This window comes from Ctenocephalides felis, unplaced genomic scaffold, assembly GCF_003426905.1.
Source record: "Ctenocephalides felis isolate EL2017-DRISC unplaced genomic scaffold, ASM342690v1 CF-g0.4_SCAFFOLD_00845, whole genome shotgun sequence".
NCBI lineage: Eukaryota > Metazoa > Arthropoda > Insecta > Siphonaptera > Pulicidae > Ctenocephalides > Ctenocephalides felis.
In genome coordinates, this window is record NW_020536999.1 from 16,583,983 (window position 1) to 16,609,171 (window position 25,189).

The 25,189-nt window shown below is 28.9% G+C and overlaps 3 protein-coding genes and 1 pseudogene across 3 annotated transcripts; 3 read left to right on the top strand and 1 right to left on the bottom strand.

Moving 5' to 3' along the window:
- The first annotated feature begins 307 nt into the window (after positions 1-307).
- Positions 308-4,780, top strand: LOC113379187 (annotated as a pseudogene).
- A 4,948-nt stretch (positions 4,781-9,728) lies between these two features.
- On the top strand, positions 9,729-11,022 carry LOC113376831 (actin-related protein 1). Its single transcript, XM_026616902.1, has one exon. It carries the CDS (start codon positions 9,825-9,827, stop codon positions 10,953-10,955), a length of 1,131 nt encoding a protein of 376 aa, XP_026472687.1. The 5' UTR covers positions 9,729-9,824; the 3' UTR covers positions 10,956-11,022.
- A 698-nt stretch (positions 11,023-11,720) lies between these two features.
- On the bottom strand, positions 11,721-12,573 carry LOC113363435 (signal recognition particle 19 kDa protein). Its single transcript, XM_026605939.1, has 3 exons — positions 12,403-12,573; positions 12,034-12,211; positions 11,721-11,960 (listed from the first exon to the last, which is right to left on the bottom strand). Exons 1-3 carry the CDS (start codon positions 12,456-12,458, stop codon positions 11,742-11,744), a joined length of 453 nt encoding a protein of 150 aa, XP_026461724.1. The 5' UTR covers positions 12,459-12,573; the 3' UTR covers positions 11,721-11,741.
- Positions 12,574-13,257: 684 nt separating this feature from the next.
- Positions 13,258-21,992, top strand: LOC113379204. Its single transcript, XM_026619521.1, is given in 8 exon segments — positions 13,258-13,781; positions 15,373-15,665; positions 15,758-15,919; positions 15,982-16,103; positions 17,261-17,887; positions 17,890-19,162; positions 19,972-20,049; positions 21,714-21,992. Coding segments are annotated over 8 exon segments (3,237 nt in total). The 5' UTR covers positions 13,258-13,378.
- Positions 21,993-25,189: the final 3,197 nt, after the last annotated feature.

Genomic DNA, 25,189 nt, shown 5'->3' on the forward strand with positions numbered 1-25,189 from the left:
GACACAAAATCACGAAGTATCACGTGGGGGAGGGAGGGGTGTATAGTAAGATATCACGTGTATTTATTTTTTATCTGAGTTTTTTTTTAAAAAAATCCTAACATTTTCAAAAAAAAATAAAAAATTTACAATTTTTTTAGCAATGTATACGCGTTTATATGATAAATTTAAATTCATTTCAACTAGTTTGCAATCCCTGATTTTTCCTTTCAGCTTGGCGAAATGATAAGATAACTTTATGATGAGTACATAAAGCATAATTTCACACAAATCGTCCAAAACCGTTTTCTGTGTACATTTATTGGCGTGCAAAAATGTGAATCATTTAGAATAAAACGATTAATCACTATGAAAAGTTGATGTACATATCTGTGTAATATTAATTTTACATATAAAGTTTGAGATTTTTAATTTACACGATGGGGTACTTCGATTTTGCAAGGATCGAAGGATTTCCAACGCAATATGCGGAAAAAAAGACGCCGGTGACTGAAGATGTATTGGAATCTGGATTTATTGCTGCATTTATTATTATTTTGGTAGCTTGTTTCACTATTTTAATGGGATTCAAATGGAAGAATGTAAGTGGAAATTGTATTAATAATATATAAGATAATAATGGGATTTTTGTACATTCAACATTGTGATTCATGCAGACACACCTTTTGATATCACAATGAGAACCATCATAATTTTACCGAAATTTATTGCTCCTAAAAATCTCTAAACGTTTTAGCTTTTAGTATCTAAAAGATAGTGCGCAAATCAATCAAAGCTTCGTATGAAAATAGCATAAATTTTTTTTCGAAAATTTAAAAAATGTTTTTTAGGTATAACTTAGCGACAAATGAATTAGAAGTGGCAATTCGTGTCATCTTTTATTGAAAATTCGATGCTCTGCAAAACACGTTCTTTAACTTCCCGTAGGGTGTTATTGTAATGGGCCGAAAATCGGAATTGAAGATTTTTACATTTCTCGACGTTTTGAAGGTTTCTGAACATTTTGGCATACCTCAGAAAAAATGGATGTGTGTGTGTGGGTGTGTATGTATGTATGGTTTCCAGTCACGTTTTCGGGCGCACGGATCAACCGATTTGAATGGTTCAAAAAATATTCGATTCCTATTGATAGGGAAAAGAGATGATCAGTTTTTGGCAAAGGCAGGTCCAGCCGTTTCGGAGATACGGAGCAAAGAGTGCAGAAAATAGAAATCGACTTTTTGAGAGAACGGAGTATTCGATTTGAATGATCTGAAAAACATTCAATTAGTAACGATTGGGAGAAGTGTTTATTAGTTTTTGGCCAGCCATTTCGAAGATACGGAGCTAAATATGTAAAAAATGGCAGTTTTTGAGAGAACTAAGCGTCCGATTTAGATGATTCAAAGAACTTTCTGCTTGTCTTAACAAAATAATCAATTTTGGAAAAAAAATTTTTGTTCCAACTTTTTTTTTTTTAATTTTTTGTATATCGAAAAAAATTCAGATTTTAATTTTGATTCTGACTATAGTTCTAATATACTTTACAAATAATTTCATTTTTGCAATTCAGTTTATAAAATTCTTATAAATATTAGACAATGTTACAATATTTATAATAATCTATTTGAAAACATTCAGTATTCCTCGAACATTTCGTTACGGTACGGGAAGTTCCAGCAATTTGCCTTAATGCACGATGCCATAATTGCCTCAAGACAGAATTCCACTTACAGCTAGTTATAATTTATTTTGTAGAGCGTCGAATTTTGAATAAAACTCATTCATTTGTTCGCTAAATTATATCTAAAAAACATTTTTAAATTTTTTGAAAAATTTTCCAAGCTATTTCCATACAAAACTTTGATTGAATTCTAAAAGTCAATAATAGTAGCTAAAACTTTCAGAGACTTTTATAAATTTTAGTGAAATTATCATTCATTAAATTACAATTTTTTTATCACTTCGAGACATATATTATCAAAATCTTATGATAAATATTAGTCTAGTGTATATTTACTTTACAAATATTTTAAGTAAATATATATGTATATATCATTTATTAATTGTTAAACACTCTGTTATTTCTCAAAAATTTGCTATCTTTCAGGGCGTGTCATTTCTAACGAGAGTTATAATAAGTGGAATAATCGGACTTCTGATCATGTGTAAGTTATCTATTTATATTCATAATTGCCAGATAAAAAAATATTTTTAAATAAATAATAAAAAAACCTATATCTAGTATGAGTCAATCTATCAAACAATCGATCAATAAAATTCTTCGTTTACCAAGATGTGCAAATCATTGACCTTATACTACAGTATAATGTCTATCGTGCAATATATTTTATCCATTAAAAAGTTTTTTATTCATAAAAAATAAATTAGAATAATGTACTAATAAAAATGTTCCGTAAAAATCGTTCTTATAGTATATTTTAATAAAATAAAAATTCCTATAGTATATTTAATATTTTTAACTTCCAATAGGGTTTTTAATTTCCCGTAGGATAAGTTATGGCAATAGTCCAAAAATCGAAAATGAAAATTTTTGCATTTTGGAATACGTTAGAAAAAATTGATATATGTAAATATTGATATATGTATGTATGTCTATATTTTCGAGAGCACGGATCAACCGATTTGAATTATTCAAAATGCATACGATTCCCATTGATAAGGAGACGTGCTGATTAGTTTTTGGCAAAGGCGGGTCCTACCGTTTCGGAGATACAGAGTAAAAATGGAGCAATTTGAATAATTCAAAAAACATTTCACTTGTATTAACGTGATAAAGAATTGATTAAATTTTTGCAAAGGCAGGTCCAGCGGCTTTGGAAAAAATGCCATTTGGCGGTCAAAAATCTGATATTTTCGACAGTATGGGTCAACCGACTTGAAATGGGGGCATAAACTTTCAAGACATTTTATAATTAAAAAAAAATTAAAAATAAATCGATGATACGATGTACATATGTCTAATAATAATTTTTGACCGCCAAATGGCATTCTTTTTTACTTTTTTTCTTGGCTCTCCAGATACGCTGGATCTGCCTTTACAAAATTCCACCTGTTGTTCATTTCGTCAATACAAGTAAAATGATTTTTGAATTATTTACGCTCCGTTATCTCAAAAACTGAAATACCATTTTTCGCACTTTTTGTCCCGTATCTCCGAAACGGCTAGACCTGCCTTTGCCAAAAACTAATTCGCACGTCTGCTTATCAGTAGAATCGAATGTTTTTTGAATTATTCAAATCGCTTGTTTCTTTATATTCAAAGTATGTGCTTTTATATCCAGTGGGCAATTTCGGGCAATATTGGGAGGTCGGTCATATTCGCAGCAAAACTCCATACAAAGCAGGAACTGTCCATGAAATTGAAGCTGATATTGGTGTTAATATTGGCTTAAGATCAGTGAATATTACACTCAAAACGAGAGATTTGAATGGACTTGGGACCAAGGACGATTTGGATTTGGGCCACAAGGTAATTTTCAATAGGCCACGTTCAATGATTTCAATTTTTGAATAATTTCTTCATTCTTTTACGAAAGCCGGACTCCTGCAGCGTGAATTTCGAGACGCCCAAAGAAAGGGTCTTCCCTTACCCATTTTGTGGATTGTTGACTACTTGGTCGTGGATGGAGAAGGACTCCGATTTGGAAGATTTTATAGAACTGCTGGCTGGTATGCTCATATTGCCATCTGGTCAGCATTGCCCTGCTGGATGTTGGCTAATTTGTTTGTCTTACGAGTTAGGGTGCAATTCCTGTTAGTGGTAAGTTATACAAATATACCTATATATAGGTATTAATATTATTATTTATACTTTTTATTTTATTTATTATTAATTTGCATTTACCAGGATTTTTCCAGTTACTAGCTTGCATACTTTGGATTTCGATCAGAAACTCCATTGAGTTAGTTGTTCCATTTGAGGATGATGAAATTAAAACTTCATTTGGAATATCTTTTTGGCTGACTTTTTGTGGAGGTAATTAATCTTGTCTATTTCACAAATAGCATATGTACATTTTTTTTTCACTCCAGATTTATTAATTGCAAACTTTTTTTTGTTACAGGGATCCTATCATTGATTGTGTCATTCGTTGTGATTTTAGCAGATCTTCGATTTCCAAATCAAACTTCCATGTTTTTCGGTGTTAATTCTTTATATGATTATATAATCACTGGTGAGTAAGAAACTAGAACTTTATATACTTATGAATCACATAAATCGATATATTGATTGCTTATCGATTGAGACGATTATTTACTTAGTTGACCACTAGCCACGGTTTACCAAGAACTATTTTTTTCTCTCGGGTATGATATTAGTGTAGTAAGTTTTAGATAAATATTGCTTTTAGATAAACCCCAAGTGCCCAATTCAAATACTCCAAGTGATGATCAAGAAATGGGTCCTTTATTACGTGGAAATCGTGATGGAGACGTAGTTCACAGATACTCTAGAAGAGAACGGCGAACTATTTCTACTTTAAAAATATTACAGAAAGAATTACCGACTGAACGTGATGTTACAGAGGAATATTTACCTATTATAGCTTCTAAATCTAGGAACATAGATATGAATCGGTATAAAAATGGTAAAAAGTTTGGACAAGATCAAAATCAAGGCCCATCTGGATCGAGAGCTTTACCTTCACCTAAACTTTCAACTAGACCAGTTCCACCAGTTCCTGTAAAAACAGTAAAACCTCCGCCAGTACCAGATCGTAAACCTGCAGATGCTACCATTGCTGAAGAAGAGAATATACCATTATATCTTTCTTAATATAAAAATTTATAGAATAGAATAGAACAAAAGATTCTAAAGGTAATAATGTACCTTAAGGCAAATTACTGGAACTTCCTGTACAGTGATTTAAAATTTTTAGATGCTCAGAAAACAAGTATTAGATATTTTTTTGAAAGTTTTGAATTTTTTTGGAATATTTTTGAAAATTTAAAATATTTGAAAATTTTGAATATATATGCCATAAAATTCAACATATTACTTTTTAGAAAATACTGAAAACTTACAAAATTTTTTCTCATTTCTCATTCATATCGGTTGATTCAAATTACAAAATATATCTGATTTTTTACCGCCAAATGGCATTTTTTAATAATTTTTTTCTTAATGTACGAAACCGCTAGACCTGCCTTTAAAAAAACCTAATCAATTCTTCATTACGTCATTACAAGTGGAATGTTTTTTAAATTATTATTTATTAAATTATACCTTAATTTCCTTTTTCTGCACTTTTTGCTCCGTATCTCTGAAATGACTGGACCAACTTTTGCGAAAAATTAACAAACCCGTCTCATTATCCATGGGAATCGAAGGCTTTTTAAATAATTCAAAGCGGTTGAGCGGTACCCCTAAAAACGTCGACGAAAAATTGTATCCGCACAAGCATACACACACCCACGTACATACATACATATACACACACATATATTTTTTTCTAAGGCCTGTTTAAAAAAATGTTCAGAAATCACCGAAACGTAAAGATATGCACCAATTTATGTTTTTCTTAAGTATATTGTTTATTTAAATCTAATCAAGAACATGTTTATTGACAAATGTTTAAAAGTTACTTAGTTCTGCAACGTCGACAATAAATAAAAAAAATGCTTTAAAAAACTTTTTGTTTTTTTTTTACCTTTGGATTTTCTGTTCGAAATTCTACAAAATATTTGCTTAAATAAGACTCTACTATCTAATATTTAAATATTTATATATTATATTTTATTATTTAAATATATAAATTTATATATATATATACTAATGCTTATTTGCATTTAACAAATTCACCTGTTATTAATTTTTTATATAAAAGTCGTGCATAATTATTGAGTTATTTTATTTATATATTTTTTATTAATTAACTATAAAATATTTGTCCATACTTCTATTTTATAGTTATACTAGCAAACCCGACGAACTCCGTTTCGCCACCAGATGGTTTCGTGAGAAAGATGAAGAAAATTTTTGTTTGTTTTATATTTGAAAAGGAAAAATTTCGTCAGGAAGGAAAACCCGACTTATTTTTATATATATAGAAGATAATCTATTTGTAATTATTTAAAACAATTATTGATTATATTTATTACTCAAATTTTTAATTACGGTGCGTGAAGTTCCAGCAATTTGCATTAGGGCACGATGCCATGCACCACTAATTTTCTTAGCTACAAACCTTGAAGAATGCAAAATTGTCGAAATCGGTTCGTGCGTTCTGGAGTTATTTCGTCAGGAAGGAAAACCCGACTTATTTTTATATATATAGAAGATTACCCTTTAATTTTTTTGAATTCGATTTTTATTTTTTCTCTAGTTGCCAACCGTGTTTTCCTCATTTGTCGTAGTCATTTAATTTTGTAAATGGTATACATTTTTATATCTAATATAACACATAAACCTATTATAATATGTAATTCAGTATTTTTATGGGCTTACTAACTATAATGATTATATATATATATTTATTAAAGTTGTTTCTGGTACTTCCGCCATGTTTTACATGAAGTTAGATTCGAACTTTTCAGGGTAACAACTCTAATCACACATTCAATTTCTAATTCTTAAATCAAGATTTGTAGTTCGCAATGAATGTTTTCTTTAAATAGTTACAATTATGTGAAAAAAGGTGTCTTTATATTGCCCAGTGTTTTTAATAATTATATTAAATACACTAAAAAGTTTGAGACCTTTCTACTGTATGGTGCATACTGAAGATAGTTGTGAGTTTAATACGTGATTTTAGTTTATCAAATTAATGTTAATAAATGTTTATTAAGTTTTGGGCGCTTTATGGCTTGCAATAGTAAAATACTCTATATATCAAATGTTTAAAAAATGGGTTAATGAAAAATTGCATGAAATGTTAAATTTTATATGAATACAACAAATATTCAAGTTGATTTAATAGACAATTATTTTTGCATATGTTTGGTGGCCATATTGCATATTTCTTAACAAGTAAGATTCAATCAACAGTCATTTGTTTTTTATTTTTTTATTAAATATTAAGAATTATAATTAATATTTAACAGCTTGAATCAAAAATGGATAATCTAGTTGATGTGTTTTCAAAAATACACGATTTGGATATATCTGATCTGTTAAATAGTGACGAAGTGCAGGAGTTTTTTGAAGAAATGGACGAATATAATAAAACGCATGAAGATACAAAATTGGTTGAAGTTGATAATGGCTTGAATAGACGAAAACATGAGTTTACGAAATATCTTACAAATGAAGTGCAAACTGATGAAAATCAGAACGAAATAGTTGAGAATCCAGCCTACACAGAGCCTGTAGAAAATATTATTGTTTCCCAAGTTGATGTAAGTGCAGCCAAAGATATTGTTACTGTTGAGTTAGGAAATACTATATATATATTTGTGCGTCAAGAAAATGAAGAACTTGCATTATTAAATCATAAAAATCAATGTGTTTCCGAAACAAACCTATCCATGACTGACACTATCAATAAAAATCGTAGTATATCACAAGAGCATTCTTACCATTTTACTAAAGATTATGGATCTGATACAGACTCTGATAAAGAAATGGAATCAAGTATTTTCAGTACTGATGATTACAGTTCACAGCATGATACGAATTTAGATGAAAACTTAGAGGATTTTATAATTTATAAACTCGATACTAGTACTGGAACAATATATGAAGTTGACGTTGAAACCAAAAATAAAATGGTAGAAAATGTTGCATTCCGAAATGACGATTCCGCAATTTATAATGGAGTAGATGGAAATATTTATTACCAGGTTAAAATATCGAAACTTCCGACGCAAATAATGTCGAAAGAAGAAATTCTCAAATCTCTTGAAAATATTGAAAATGAGCAGAAATGGTATTAGTCTACAGAAAGACTCGTTTTTCATGTTATGTAAAATGTATGCTCATTATAGCGATTCATATGTTATGTAGATCATAAAAACTTAATTATGAGTCAATAAAATAATATAGTAGTTGACTTGATTCAAATATTATCTGTGATAGTTTTATTTCAACAATATAATGGCAATTGTAATGGCTGCTAATTTTGTAAGAAATTATATTAATGATATTTATCATAATGGTTATTAACTTACCGTAGGGTAAGTTATAGTAATTGCAAAAAATCGAAAATGAAAATTTTTATATATCTTTACATTTCAAAGGTTTCTGAATATTTTGGCATACCTTAGAAAAAATGGATGTATGTGTTTTTTTGTGTAGTGACTGATGGTGTTTTGTCTGGGTATGTCGGACTCAATACCGCTCTGGTATAATACCGACTAAATTCTCCGCTTTGCCCTTTTGCATTACTTCGTGGGGTGAGGATCTAGAATGTATGTATGTGTGTGTGTATGCGGATACAAATATTTGTCGACGATTTCGGGAACACGGATCAACCGATTTGAATAATCTAAAAAAAAAACATTTGATTCGTATTGATAAGGAGACGTGCTGATTAGTTTTGTGCGTGAGAATCTCGTTATAGCTCAGTTGGTTGACTCTTCACCGTTCGCGTTAGTAGATAAGAAAGTCGCATTTTGACAAACAAATTATTTAAATTTGCAATTATTTTATGCAATAAAATAATTTGCAATTTGCAATGTTTAGGTGATATCTCCTAATCGGGGATGTCTCCTAATTCAGAAACTTTTGATAACAAATAAAATAATTTGTAATACACATTCATAAGTTTATTAAATTATTTTAAAATTGAAATAAATATTTTCATTTTAATAACTATAAATATGTGTTTCATATTTCAAGAATGTTAGAAAATACGTGCTCATCCTATTGATGACTGTGATACCAAATTTTAACATTTAATTTTTTAACAAATTTCATTTTATTATTATGTTCATTTATTTTAGTCTAAAAGATAAAACTTTTCATGATGATAAAGATCATACTGAACCAATTTCAAAAATTTAAAAGCCATCTGATAAAATTTGAAAAGAACTCGCATTGGATAGTTTTATGAGACGATTGACACATCTCGGAAAGTTCTTGCAGCATGTCTCAAGACATAAATCTACTCACACTATGTTTTTTAAAAAAAAAATTAATTTTTTTTTATTTTTGTATAGTTAATACTACAGGAACTATTTAAAATTGTTAACTCAGTGCATATATTTCGCGAACGAAAAATTGATGCATTTGAAATAAAATATATTTATTCTAATAATAAGTCCGCTTAATTAGATTTTGTTTATTTTTATTTCATTCAAACATATATAAACAACGTCGTTTAATCTAATAAGTTTTCACATTTTATTCACAAGGTACAAATAATGAAAATTCTAGTTTTTATAATATTTATTCATAGACATTTTTGTTGACTGATTATTTTTATTCTTCGAATGTTTAATTACGGCACGGAAAGTTCCAGCAATTTGCCTTAAGACACGATGCCATTCGTCCTACCAGTTTAATTTAAATGTTATCTGTGATGTTTTTATTTCAATAATACAATGGCAATTGTATTGAGTTGAATTGCGAGAATAATACCATTATAATACGAAAAAAAAATCTCAAGACTAAGTTTAAACTACAACCAAAAAAATTAAATAATCTAAAATCTAATTCTATAAAACGAAAAATACGTTAAGTTAAAATTTATTTATACAGCCGTAAATATTTATTTCAAAAACGCTGCCAACATGACAACACGATAACTTTCTATGACTCATGATGTAAGAACTTCTCTGGAGAGCTGTCAAAATAATTGATACAAATTTGGTCATTCACTTTGTATTATATTTTTTCATTTTGTATTTTATCAGTGTCGTTAGATTGATTTGAATTCACCATGGAGCCTTATGATGTTATGGTCAACCAGCCCGTCGTGATAGATAATGGCTCCGGTGTGATTAAAGCTGGTTTTGCTGGTGACCAAACCCCAAAATGCCGATTTCCAAATTACATTGGACGACCAAAACATGTAAGAGTGATGGCTGGTGCATTAGAAGGGGACTTATTTGTGGGGCCAAAGGCTGAGGAGCATCGAGGTTTATTGTCTATAAAGTATCCCATGGAGCACGGAATTGTAACAGATTGGAATGACATGGAAAGGATATGGTCGTACATTTATAGTAAAGATCAGTTATCAACGTTTTCTGAAGAGCATCCAGTCTTGTTAACTGAGGCTCCTTTAAATCCTCGTAAAAATTTAGAAAGATCTGCTGAAGTTTTTTTTGAAACTTTTAATGTCCCCGCCTTGTTTGTGTCTATGCAAGCTGTTCTCAGTCTTTATGCAACTGGAAGAACTACGGGTGTCGTTTTAGATTCAGGTGATGGAGTCACACATTCTGTGCCTATCTATGAAGGCTTTGCACTCCCTCATAATATTATGAGGATTGATACGGCAGGCCGAGATGTTACTAAGTATCTTAAACTACTTCTTAGAAAAGAAGGTGTGAACTTCAGGACAACATCAGAGTTTGAAATTGTACGCAGCATTAAAGAAAAAGCCTGCTACTTAGCTAGTAATCCTCAAAAGGAAGAAAGTGTAGACACAGAAAAAATTCAATATGTTCTTCCTGATGGTTATCCATTAGATATTGGTCCAGCTAGATTTAGAGCTCCAGAAGTTTTATTCAGACCTGATCTAATCGGTGAAGAAAGTGAAGGATTGCATGAAGTTCTTTTATATTCTATCGAAAAAGCTGAACGAGATTTGAGGAAAGTATTGTTTCAAAACATTGTTTTATCAGGTGGTTCTACTCTATTTAAAGGCTTTGGTGACAGACTGTTGTCAGAAATTCGAAAACAAGTACCAAAAGATATGAAGATTAAAATTTCTGCTCCACAAGAGCGTTTATATTCCACCTGGATAGGAGGTTCCATTTTAGCTTCATTAGATACATTTAAGAAAATGTGGGTTTCTAAGAAAGAGTATGATGAAGATGGCCAAAGAGCTGTACATAGAAAAACTTTCTAATTAATATGCATTTGACTTCTCAACTCAGCTAATTATTTAAAGGTAATTTTAAAATGCTACATTAATAAGTAAAAGACAGTTGTTTATATAATTGTTTAACAGTCTTTTGTTTCTTATTCTTTTAGATATATATGTATATATATATATATATATATATATATATATATTTTATGCAAATGTTTTTATACAATATTGAAGCTTGCAATTTATTTGATGGTTTAATTTTGATTATAATTATTGAGAATAACAAATCTTCTATTTGTAAATAGTAGATATCTCCATTTTCATAAACAAATTTCAGTAGGGCTTTTTTGTAATATCCGTCTTAGTAATTCGAAATCTATCAAAATAAAAGGCCCGAAATTGTTGTCTCTTCCACAGTACACATTAAAACTGTTTTAATGTCAAATTTGTGCCTGAATATATTTGCTGAAATTGGAAGCTTGCATATTTTCAATAGTTTTTTTTTTTAAATGCTCTGAATATTGTCTGCACACAACTTATTTTTTATTCTAATTACCTCTCAGATGATGCAAAGTATTTTTATTACGCTTGAAATTAACAAAATGGAATGGGAAATTATAACTTATGATGAAGTATGTATGATCTTAGTGATTTATATAAATTGGCTTTCTTAGTATTAAGTTATGTTATAAAATGTTTGTACTAAACAAATTGATGTGAATGTCGATAAATATAATTTATTGTTCTATTTATAAACCAAATTTTATTATATGCAAAATATCTGTACAAAATTTAATAATGCAATATTTAGTTGATAAATATTTAGCGTCTTCCTTTGCCTTTTCCTTTCCCTTTATTGCTAGTTGTTTGCTGGACGGGTTGAGTTTGTTCAGTAGAACTTCTTCCCTGGCGCGATTTCAATTGTGGAATCATTTTGCCTAAATGTACCATTATACTTTCTCTAGTTGGAAATTCTGGATTAAATGGTGTTCCATCATCATTGCGTAATTGGACTCTGATTCTTCCTCTATACAGCAGCTCCTAAACAAATAAATTAACTTACTTAACCCATATTTAATTATTTTTGTCAGAGCTTTAAGAATAATGTAAAAACCTTGCTTCTTTCTCTGGAATACAATTTATTTTCTACGCCCACTCTCAAATTTGATGCCGCAAGAACATCTCTAATTTCTTGATGCGTAGGATTTTCTACACAATGTTCTTTAGCAATTTTTCTGCCTTCTGCTAAGGTCTTTTTACTATTTATGTAAGAAGGATAAATGCAGATCCATCTGAAATAATTATATGAATCAGTATAATAGACATACAAATATTTGAAATAAATTACTACTATTGCAGTATTTTTGTATTTCAATAATCAAATTATTGAAATTGACATCTGCAAACAAATACAGAGACATAAAAAAATATTGCAGGTTACTATTATTGTTATTATGAATTATTATTAACAATTATTATTAACCTTTCACGATCACTGTGCTTCTTATTAGGATGAAACGATGTCAAAACAGTTGCCATTGTATTTTTTTTAATTCATAAAATATATGTTACTTTCATACAATAAACTTTTAAAATATTGATTCCATAAATAAATAATTAACAATATTGAATTATTCTAATACACGTATGTAAAGGAAAATGTCATAATGACATTTTTGTACATGTCAAAATCGGACTAGGGTTAATCCTACATACTTCAACACTTGCGACTATAGTCTGAACGATTAAATGACAAGTATTAGGCATTTTATTAAAATTCAAATAACTTTGAATTATTTTTTATAAGTAAATCAATAATAAATTATATTTCAAAATTAATTAATAGATGCTGAAGGGAAAAAAAAGAGATAATGTTATAATAGAAATTGAAACTGACAAATAAAAAATGCAGTTAGCTTGTAAATTGTTCTATATCAAATTAAAATGTGTTATAAAGTCTGAAGATTTTTTTGAAAATGATGATATTGTGTTTAATACAATCAAGTAATTTTTGATTGTCAAAGTGTAGTAAATCAAAAATGTGCAGTGACATATGAAATAAATGCTAATTTAATATAATTCTATTGAATTAGTAAAATTCTATTAAATACGTAAGTAATAGTAAAAAATGTTAATACAATTGTATTTGACATTTTTTTAAAAGCTCTTCGATAAAATAGTCACATTGTAAAATTTATAGTGTGCGTGTAACTTAACTAACCAGTGCATGCCAACATAAAAGTTTTTGACATCCAAAGTCGTTGAAAAATGTGATAAACAATATTACTATCACTATGATTATAATTGTAAAAAAATCATCATGTGCTTTGAATTAAAAATGTTGTTAGTTTAGTGTATTGAGTAATTTAAATTATCACTGTGCAATGTACTCTCTATTTCAGCTAGTCGAGATCAAGTTAAGATTGAGTTGATTACAAAATAAAGATTTATAATTTATGATGGCTACTTCATCAACTCGCCGGAGAACAATATTTAATTTCGAAACTCCTACTAAGAATAGTATAAGCAACAATGTTATTAGGGATTCAGATTCTCCGGAATTGTTTGTGTTTGGGAGTACAGACACTATTACTCCGAAGAAAACACTTTTGCCCTATGAAAAGGGGTTTCAGCCTTCACCTCTTAACGATAGGCCAATTTTATATTCTTTAACCAATAAGCCTTCTAAAAGTCAGATTATAAGAGACTTGAATAGTCCATCAGCTACCGCCCGGATAAGAGGATTACAAGCAATTAGAGATGGTTTACATAATTTACCTGAATCAGAGAGCGATGATGAAGAGAGCAGATTGAGAGAACTAGCACCAAAGCCTGTTAAAAATTTACATGAGGTTTTCATAGGTAATGTTTTTATTCAATTTAATTTATCATATATATAAAATTCTCTTGTCACCTATACTCCAAAATGGCTTTATCGATTATTATCAAATTTTATATGCGTATTCAGTAGATCGATTGTCAGACCTTACTATATTTAGGTAACTATCTTTTTTTTTTATACTCCCAAGTGATTGGGGTGTTGTTCTCCCTTAATTTTTTTTTGTAATTTTTAGACGGATTTTTATTGTTTGTTATTATTTTTGTATTACTGTTTTAATTTAATTTTTAATTTAACTTTTTTCATTTTATATTCAATGTATTGCATTTTTTGTTTTTTTTGTATTTTTTTTTTGCTCATATCAATTTTGTAAATAAGACATTAAAGTCTTGATTAACAAAAATAAATTGTAACAAAAAAAAAAAAATTATTGTTTTTATTTTTTATAATGTGGCATTAAAAACTATATAGGTTTTACCTTATTTATCACCAACCCCTATTTTTTTATAGCCATTTTAAGCAATTCAATCATTTCACATCCGGCATTCAGTCATTGAATATTTTTGACATAATTTTAGTTCAGATTATTGAGCTGGAAGAAAAAGCTTAAATTTTCCTTCAAAATACAATGTATTATTATTAAGAGTTGTTCAATCCTAATACTTTTTTAGGTTTAGCTGTTTTTATTTTAATTTTTTTTAATGCGGAATTTAAAAAATACTTACAACTCTTTTTGCTTCAAAATACTATTTATTTTCATCGAGATTTGTCCACGCCTAACTTTTTTTTTAAATTTTTTGACCAATTTTCTTCATTTTAATTTTCTTTAATTTGGAATGGAAAAATACATAGAACTCTCTTTACTTCAAAATACTATTTTTATCAAGAGTTGTACCTCCCTATTTTTTTAAATTTTGGATTCAATTTTTTTTAGTTTTAATTTGACCCTTATTTGACATGATTTTAGTGAAGATTTTTTTGAGTTAATTTAATAAAACAATGTATTTTTATTAAGGGTTAATCCTAACACATTATTTCAATTATGAGGTCAATTTTTGTATTGCAATTTTTTTAATGCGGAATTGAAAAATGCATACAATTACTTTACTACAAAATACTATTTATTTTTATCAAGGGTTGTCCCTCAATATTTTTTTAAAATTTTAGAACCAATTTTCTTTATTTTAATTTTCTATAATTTGAAGTTGAAAAATACATTGAGGCATGCCACATAAGAATATAATTTAAAAATGAATTAGCAGATTTTGATTTATGTCTCAAAAATTACTGAATTAATAAAACGCATGGTAATGATATATCAAAATCTTGAAACATTGAATGTGCCAATTCAATTCAAATAGAATCAGGTTCAAATTAGGTTGACTTTTGCAAAGACTATTAAGGGACATTTATATGTGGCATGCTTTGAAGTGGATAAACTATTCAACTATTTTTTTTTAGCCGCTCCTTTTACTTATGCACCATATTTTTAACCTATTATTTCCGTACTAAACATTTTATGCTAAAAATATTTTTTATGGCCAAACAACTTTTCTCGGGTCAGCTAGTTTATTTATATATTTTTATACTAATGATACAAATGTATATCTTTAGGTGTCATAGCATATGTTGAAGTAAGTAGTGGGCAACTTGATTTATCTGGAGGAGCTAAAGATATGTTAAAAAAAATGGGAGCTATAGTACGTGATACTTTTGTAAAAGATGTAACTCATGTTATTTTCAATGAGGGTCGAGTGTCAACATACAAGAAAGCTATTGCAAAAAATATACCTTTGCTCTCAGTCTTATGGATTGAAATGTCTAGGAAACAAATGTACAAAGTTCATGAAGCACTATTTCCAGCACATGATTTAGAAGAATATAGAATGATGGCTCTATTGAATAAGGTTTATATTATAATGTGATAAAACAGATTCAAAATCACTTGTAATTAAAATCACTTGTAAAATTTCATAATTTTTCTTGTATATTTTTCCAGAGAAGTAAACCATTAAAAAAGTTTGGAGCTTCTAGTAAGAGTGTGAAAGGTTCCATCCAACCAAAACACCCAAATTTAGAGGATAGTTTTCAAAGTTGTGATTCTTTCAATAGCAGCAGATTTGATCAAGAGAACATAAAAGATACTCCATTTAATTCTCCTGTTAGATTTTATCTAATATATTTATTTATACTTTTGAAGATATTAATATTATTTTTAAACAGGCTGAAAAGAGTCCCGCACCTGTGCCAAAAACTCCAACAGATTCCAGAAGTTCAAAACACAATAGTCCAACTAGTAAATGTACTAATCGAGATGATAATTTAGCTGTGAATTTAATGAAGAAGTAAGAAAAATTTTGTTTTTTATTAAAGGCTTATGTAGTTATGCATGATTTATTTTACCAAATTAAAACAATTAGACAATTTGACAAATAATATAATTTATTATTGCTTTTGAATTTTCATTATTAAAGAATTCCATGTTATTATTAACTTCTCGTAGGGCAAGTTATAGTAACAACCTTAGAAAAAATGGATGTATGTGTGTGTGTGTTCCAGCAATTTGCCTTAAGGCACGATGCCTTAATTGCCTTAAGACAGAATTTCACTTACAGCTAGTTAAATAATTGAAATCCATTGAACCGTGTTCCCGAAATCGTCGACGAAAATTTGTATCCGCACTTACATACACACACGTACATACATACACACACACACACACACACACACACACACACACATACACACATACATCCATTTTTTCTAAGGTATGCCAAAATATTCAGAAACCTCTGAAACGTAAAGATATATAAAAATTTTCATTTTTGATTTTTTTGCGATTACTATAACTTGCCCTACGGGAAGTTAAAAAACAATAAATTCTTATTAATAAGGTCATTTTGAGGTCAAAAATGATACGCACATCATATTATCAGATATTTTATGAAAATTTTAATAATGTGTATCGTAACATCGTTTGCCCGTTAGACGACGACGCGGCGTTTACGCGCTTCAATTACGCGTCTCTATGCATGTAAAAGCAGTGCGATTGCTTTGAAAAAAGTTCAAAATTTCCAAAATATTTCAAAATAATAAAAACACTATTTTCCAAGTTTTTTTTCCAAAAGTCATTTTTTCCAAAAATTCAAAATTTCTCAAACATCTAATTCTTTCAATGTTTAAAACAATTTTAAATTTTTTCAAAAAATTTAATTTTTGGTACTGGAAGTTCAGCAATTTTCCTGGAACAATGCCATACACCACTAGTGTCATTTTATCTTACCACAACAACATCTAACAATTTTTATAATTGCACCATATTGTTCATTACTACTACTAAGTTTTTCAATTATTGTAAAGTAAACAAAGTACATAGACAACAGACTAGAATATTTTATTTTGTATAAATGCTTTGTATCATAAACTAAATTGTTTTGTAATTTTATTTATTTTGATATGCATTTAAACTTTGTTTTATATTTTCACTGAAATTATTTTACAGATTTATTGCAACTCGAGTTTGGGACAAGAGTAAACCAGCAAGTAATTCAAATCAGGAACCTTCTGACATTTCCACTAACAAAATAAGTGATATGTTGTCAAAAATTGCTGTTTCAAATGAAATAAGTACTGAAAAATGCTCTGATAGAATCGATACTACAAAGGAAGTACAGAACCCAAAAACTGTGACATCATCTGATAGCTTTTACAGTGGGGAGGTTGTTTTTGGAACCCAATCTCCAATAAGGAAAAAACGAAGAACATTTATTATACCACATCTAATTGTTCCGAATTGCTCTGATCTTTCAGAAAGTAATGAATCATTGAAATTACAATTGTCCATATCGGAAAGTTCAAAATCAACAAATGTAACAAATGAAAGTTTGTTGAATGGTTCTAAAGACACAAAATCAAGCACAAAGGTTAATACAATATCAAAATCGATGAATAGTTCTATTTCACTTGAAACTGTAAGTAAAGGGCCAAATCAAAGTAATTTAAATTTGCATTTATCAGAAACGCCCATAGAAAGTGATAAATATGAAGAAAATATTATAATCTCAGAATCATCAAGAGAATGCTGTCAAAGACTTCTAATGACAAAGAATCTGATAATAATGCTGAATTAAATAATGTAAATGATAAAGCTGATAGTATTTTAAACACACCATCTAGGGCTACATCTCAAAGGCGAAGGTCTGTACGAATTGCTTCACTAGTCTCCACAAGGTCTAATTTAGACAATTCAACAAGTAATAATCATAAAAATATTGTGGAATTAGCAAAGTCTGCATGTAGTAACGGCAGCAGCTTTGTTATATCAGAAATTAGTTCAATACAAGAAGAATTGCATTTATCAGAAACACCAAAGGAATCTCATAAAAATAAAGAGATTATTATAGTTTCAGAATCATCCAGAGGCAGTTCTGAAAAAAATATCAATAACAGGAATGATCTTAATAATACCAAATTAGATCTTACAACTAACAAAACAATGAATGTTTTTAATACACCTCCTAGAGCATTAATTCAAAGGCGCATGTCATCAATGTTAGCCAGTAATAATGTATCAACACCTCATACTACAGATAAATCAATTAATGTTAATGGAGATGATAAAGAAAATATTGTAGAAGATGCAGAAGTCGTACTTACACCAAGAATGCAGAGAATTCTAGAAATTGAGTCTCTCGAAGAAAGTAATCTTAATTTTAGTGTTTGTGATACTATGGATACACCATCTTATCTTAAGTGTGTAGATAATCATATATCCAAAAAGAAACAAGATAAAGAATTACCAACCTCAAGAATTATTGGAAAGCGCAAATTATATGATATGAACGCAAGCTTTTCTGATATATCCATGGTAAACAGCTCAATTTGCACAGATACATCTAAAAACAACACTATGAATTTATATTTGAATTTGTACAATAATGAGAATAAAGCTAAACAAATACAAAGAAAATTAAAAACTACTAGAAAATCAAGGCAAATAGTAAAAGAAAAACCTAAATCAAACCGTGCAATTACATCGTACTTTTTTGCTGATACTAATTCTGCCGCATCTCAAACTATTAGTGATTCCATGTTAAATAATATGAGTAAAATCAAGCCGCCTAGACGAAGTTCTTTGGAGTTTCAAGATAAACCAAGCAGAGAAGAATTAAGAGAAAAGGCTGCATTAAAGAGTAGTCAAAAAGAAACTCCAAATATTGTTTGTACAAGTGTGCATTCAAATCAATCAGAGATTGTAAAGAGAGTTATAAATAAATTAGGTAATTATGTTATTAGTAAAAATGTGACTGCAAGCACAACTCACGTTGTTTCTCCTGAACCGAGACGAACTTTAAATCTACTGAAAGGAATTGTACGAGGTTGCTGGATAGTGAATTTGGACTGGGTACGCATTTTTATATATAGTATTAATAATTTAACAAAGCAAAATTTTTATTTAGCAAGAAAATCCGATTTATGTATGTTTGTTTTCTTGACTTTTCAAGTCATTCTGAAGTGATTGAAACTAAATTTGGAAAAAGTATGTGTGTATGTGAGCCAATTTTTTATCTTTCGTCGACGTTTTATCAAAACTGATTTATATAATTTAAAAGCAAAGTACTATAACTTTGTCGCAAAAAAGCGAAAATCAAAACATTTGAATGCATGAAAAAATATTTGATTCCTAATGATAAGGAAATGTGCTGATTAGCTTTTGATCAAGGCAGGTTTACCTGTTTCGTTGTGCCAAAAATGGTAAAGCAGTTTTTGAGAAAACGGAGCGCCCGATTTCAAAAATTTTGAAAATGTGTTACTTGTATTGACAAAATAAAGAACTGATTAAATTTTTGGTAATGCAGTCCAGTGGTTCCGGACATCCAATAAAAAAAAATAGCAAACAAACTGCCATTAGGCATTTAAATTATCAGATATTTTATAGAGATTTTAATAAGAAGTACATTTTTTATTCATGTTTCTATGGGTTTTGTATCAATATTTATCCTTTATACTGCAACGCAGCGCTTACGCGCTTTGATATTTCCTCTTTAAAAAGGCTACGCGCGATTGACATTTGAACAATTCTAATTTTTGGTACGGGAAGTTTCAGCAATTTGCCTTAAGGCACGATGCCATGTACCACTAGTTATGTATATATTTAATATGTCTATTAATCTCATTTTAATATAGTCTCATATAATTATATTTTTTGAACAGGTTTTAAAATCAGAAATAGCGTGCAAATGGTTATCTGAAGATCCTTATGAATGGACAAGTTTCTCACCATCTGTGCAAGTGAGTATATATTTACAATACGTTTTCAAGAAATTTATATTTTTGTTTGATATCAGTTGGTAAAAATATTGTTTGTACGTAAACCGAAATTTGATCTTTTATTGATGTTTCATAAAAAACTGATGAGACTATTTCAAATATTTAAAAACCATGATAAAAACTCGCTTTGATTAATTTCGTGAGACGATCGGCTGAGCCGTTTATTTATAATTTGTAGAAAAGTGTAAAATTTATTAAAGTTTTGAAAATTTATAGAAATGTTCAGAAGATATAATTTGTAATATTTATAATATTAAATATTTTTTTGTCGTTTTTGACGAAACTTAAAAGGGCGACATATTATATGACAAAAAAGAACATTCTGAAATATTATAGTCCTGGAAAATGTGGTTAAATCATATAAATTTATGAGTTTGTAATAATGGGCAGTACTTTTAGAGCATACAAGCACGTGTTTGTGCACTATAAATAATTAATACAAATCCTCCGTTCGAAAAATGTCGATTAGGACTTGCTTTGATTACATGTTGCACTTGAAAATAGCTATATCTCAATTCTTTTTGAATAATTCGATTGTACCTGTCTGGCATGGTTTCCTAAACATGAAACTTTCCTCAAAGTAAAATGCCACTTCCACCTACTTAATTTTATGTTCATTTTCAACTTTCCGTAGGGTAGTTATAGTATGCGCCGAAAATCGAAAATGAAAATTTTTGCATTTCTCCACGTTTTGAAGGTTTCTGAACATTTTGGCATACCTCAGAAAAAATGGATGTGTGTGTGTGCGCGTGTTTGTGTTTTGTCTATTCGGGCGCACGGATCAACCGATTCGAATGGTTCAAAAAACATTCGATTCCTATTGATAGGGAAATGTGCTGATTAGTTTTTGGCAATAGCATGTCTAGCCGTTACGGAGATACGGAACAAAGAGTGCAGAAAATACAAATCGAGTTTTTGAGAGAACGATGTATCAGATTTGAATGATCTAAAAAACATTCAATTTGTAGTGATTGCGAGAAGAGGTGATTAGTTTTTAGCAAAGGCAGGTCCAGCCATTTCGAAATTACAGAGCTAAATGTGCAAAAAATAGCAGTTTTTAAGAGAATTAAGCGTCCGATTTGAATTATTAAAATCACTTTCTATTAGTTTCAACAAAATAATTGCTTTTGGAAAACAATTTTTTTGTTTCTAATTTTTTTTTCAAAAAAAAATTTTTTTTTTCAATTTTTTTCTTGTATGTCGAAAATAACTCAGATTTTAATTTTAATTCTGTTCTAATATACTTTAAACAAATAATTTCAACATTGCAATTCAGTTTATATAATACTTATAAATATTAGACAATTGTTACAGTATTTATAATAATCTATTTGAAAACATTCAGTATTCCTCGAACATTTCGTTACTGTTCCGGGAGTTCCAGCAATTTGCCTTAAAGTACGTTGCCATACACCACTAGTTAAATTTTATATTAAATATAAGCTGTGAAATGATTTCTTTATTATCATATACTAAATGGTAAACTGTTGTTTTTATTGTAAATTGTTCAAAATGTATGAAATGAAAAACTATTTTACAAATAACTAATATTTTAAATTTCTATATTCAGTAAATAATAAAATACATTGACAACTACATGATATAGATTTAATTTTACTTTGCAGAAAGCTAGAATAGAGAGACATGCATTTGGAGATTTATTCAAGTTGGACATATTTGCGACATCAGGATCGATCTATCTAAGTAAGAAATGTTCTCCGCCATGGCAAGATTTGCAAGAGCTGGTTTTATTATGTTCTGGTAAAATTTCGGCCAATGTTAAAAATGCTGATATTATTGTAGGTGAGATTCATAAAAATTGTCTTTGTGTAACTCCAACTTGGATTTTAGATTCAATTACAAATTATCAACGTGAAAGTGTTAATGACTATTTGATGCAATAATTAATTTAAATTATTATTTATTTAATTAAAGTTTTAATTGCTATTTTTAATGCAGATTTATTTGCAATATTTGATATGACTGATTCTAGATTCAAATTGAAATTTAATTAAGAAGTTTACTAAGCAGTTAAATTAGTTCTAAATTAATATCTAGGCTACACTTACACATGTTTGTTCCTGTCTAGGTCTTTATTTTATCATATATATATATATATATATATATATATATATATATATATATATATATATGTCATGTAAAATATTGGCATGGCAGAATATATATATATATATATATATATATATATATATATTAACCCCTTAACTTGCACGCACGAGTTAATTCGAGCGCTGGCCGGGTTTTTTTCCAACAAACTGTGCGTTAAGGGGTTAAGACAAATTTTTAACTTTGGTCTCAAATTGTTATGTAATTATGAATTTTAATAGTATATACATTTCGTTTTTTTTGAAAGTTATGTTACATAAATTATTTTATAAAAAAAATTGTAATTTTGAACATACATGAAAAATATCTTTATATCTATGGGCTTTTATACACCAATTTAAAGATAGCTATCATATTTAAATTAGTCGTTCCAACTACACAAAATGTGCTTTCACAGAAACTTATTTTGTTCATGGGAAATGCAATAATTGTTCTTCATATGTCGTTGAATAATATTTAATCATCCAATATGTTTATTTAGTTGTGTATTGTCTTATCTTAATGTGTACCTTGAAAAACTGTAACTATATACATACCCGCAGTTTTTGATTTAACTAGGTGTGAGTAGATTTATGCCTTGAGACATGCTGCAAAAACTTCCCAAGATGTGTCAATCGTCTCATAAAACTATCCAACGCGAGTTTAGCCAATACCTATCAGATGGCTTTTAAATTTTTGAAATTGGTTTAGCATGATCATTATCATCATGAAAAGTTTTATCGTTTAGACTAAAATAAATATACATAATAATAAAATGAGATTTGTTAAAAAATTAAATGTTAAATTTTGGTATCACAGTCATCAATAGGTTGAGCATGCATTTTCAAACATTCTTAAAATATGAAACACATATTTAGTTATTAAGTTGAAAATGTTTATTTCAATTTTAAAATAATTTAATAAACGTATGAATGTGTAATAAAAATTATTTTATTTGTTATCAAAAGTTTCTGAAGTAGGAGACATCCCCGATTAGGAGATATCACCTAAACATTGAATAAAATAATTGCAAATTTAAATAATTTGTTTGTCAAAATGCAGCTTTTACTTGCAATCATAATGAATAATAGCTATCCAGATAAAACTTAGTACATATATATATATATATATATATATATATATAAATTTAAACACTTCCAACATATATATATACAATATATATATATATATATATATATATATATATATATATATATTTGTATATATATATGTTGGAAGTGTTTAAATTTGATGTTAAAATGTATGATTGATTTCTTGAAGGGCGTAACATCAAGTAAAAAATATAAGTAAGGTGAAGATTTTTTAAAACATCTTTATTTTTCCATACGTTTCGACGTAAAAATCTACGTCATCGTCAGTGGTTCCACAATTAAAAAAAAAACAGAAAATTAAAAAATGCATAAAACATTACTTACTTGAAATTCTTAGATTATCACTTACACATATTAATACAGCTTGTAAAAATTAGTAATTAGAAACAAGCACCAAATGTCAGTAATTTCTTTTTTATAAAAAATAAAAAAAAAGTAATTAATAATAGAGCTTCGTGGGGTAAGACTAAGCCGTTTAATTTATTTACAAATTCAAAGGAATTTTTTATGAAATGAGGGGATTGGACAGTTATGATGGAGAGTATATTGCTTAGAAATTTTGAGAATTTGGACAGAGGAGAATTTATGTCAGCGAATATGGGTCTGAAAGGAACGTCTTGTTTATGAATTTTAGGGAGACCATAATAAGATTATAGGGATGTAAATTTTTTAAAGAGGTTGAAAGGTCTTTTGAAATTTGTTTATTGGACACTAGGTTGTTGATTAATTTGTGAAGAGAACGGTTAATGCGTTCCGTCGGATCAGAAATAATTGGAGTGTAAGTATTAGGATCAGATACTAAACTTGAGGCTTTTTCCAGATATGTGTGTCTATCTACAATAACTGTGACGTTACCTTTATCGGCTCTCGTTACTGACAAATCAGGATTATTTTTTAAAAAGATTTTGCAATCTCTAATATCTCTCAAGATGTCTTTGTACTCTATATTTTTCTTTGAGTTAAAGGATTTGATAGCGGAAATGAAGTTTCTGCAAAATGTAGCCTTTGTATTCATTTTTAGGTCAGCGTTTTTAATATTATAAAGGCCTGCTTCTAAGCGATTGAGAATTTTAATGACGTTGATGTTGTAACACGAATTGGGGAAAGCAAAAGGCAAAGGCAAAGATGTATAAAAACCTGTCTGGGATAGTTACATTGGAGAGATTTTTTAACCATTTGTTAATAACTGATTCACTTAAAATGATTTTGGAGAAGTTTATTTTGGATTGCAAGCGCTTTTCAAATTTGTTTTTATACGATAATTTTTGATTAACGCAAAAGTTCCTATAACGAATCGATTCGAACATTAAATTGAAAAGGGATTCTTCTGGCGAGCAAAATAAAGTACAAGACATTTCATAAAAAATTAACTCGACTGACGAGAAAAATACAAGACAGTAAATAGAGAAGGGAGTTTACTGACGAACAAACTAAATTAAAAAATAGTAAATAGAAAAAGGACTCTACTGACGAGCAAATTACTGCCTCAAGATCCTTTAGAGCAGATTCCCATTTGACTTCCGTACTTGATTTTTGTGATTGCGGACAATCGGAAGCAGAAGGCAGGAACATTATTGTAAAGACTTGAAACGTCGGGAAATTGAATCTTAAAAATCATCGGCGCCGTCCTTAATTGTAATTAAAATAAGTAAAAACGCCAAACTATGATATTTATCTTAATTTATCACAACTATTATTTATATATTTCAAGTAGTATTTAATTTATATCGAAATTGCGCATAAAATAAATGTCAGTTTTGTGTGTTGTGTGTTTGAGTACGTGTGAGTGAGTGAGAAGCGTTCGCGTTCGTCGACTTTGGAAGACCGGGTCCAGAGACGACTAGCGATCGCAGCGTGAAATGGGCGATCGTGGCATATGCCGG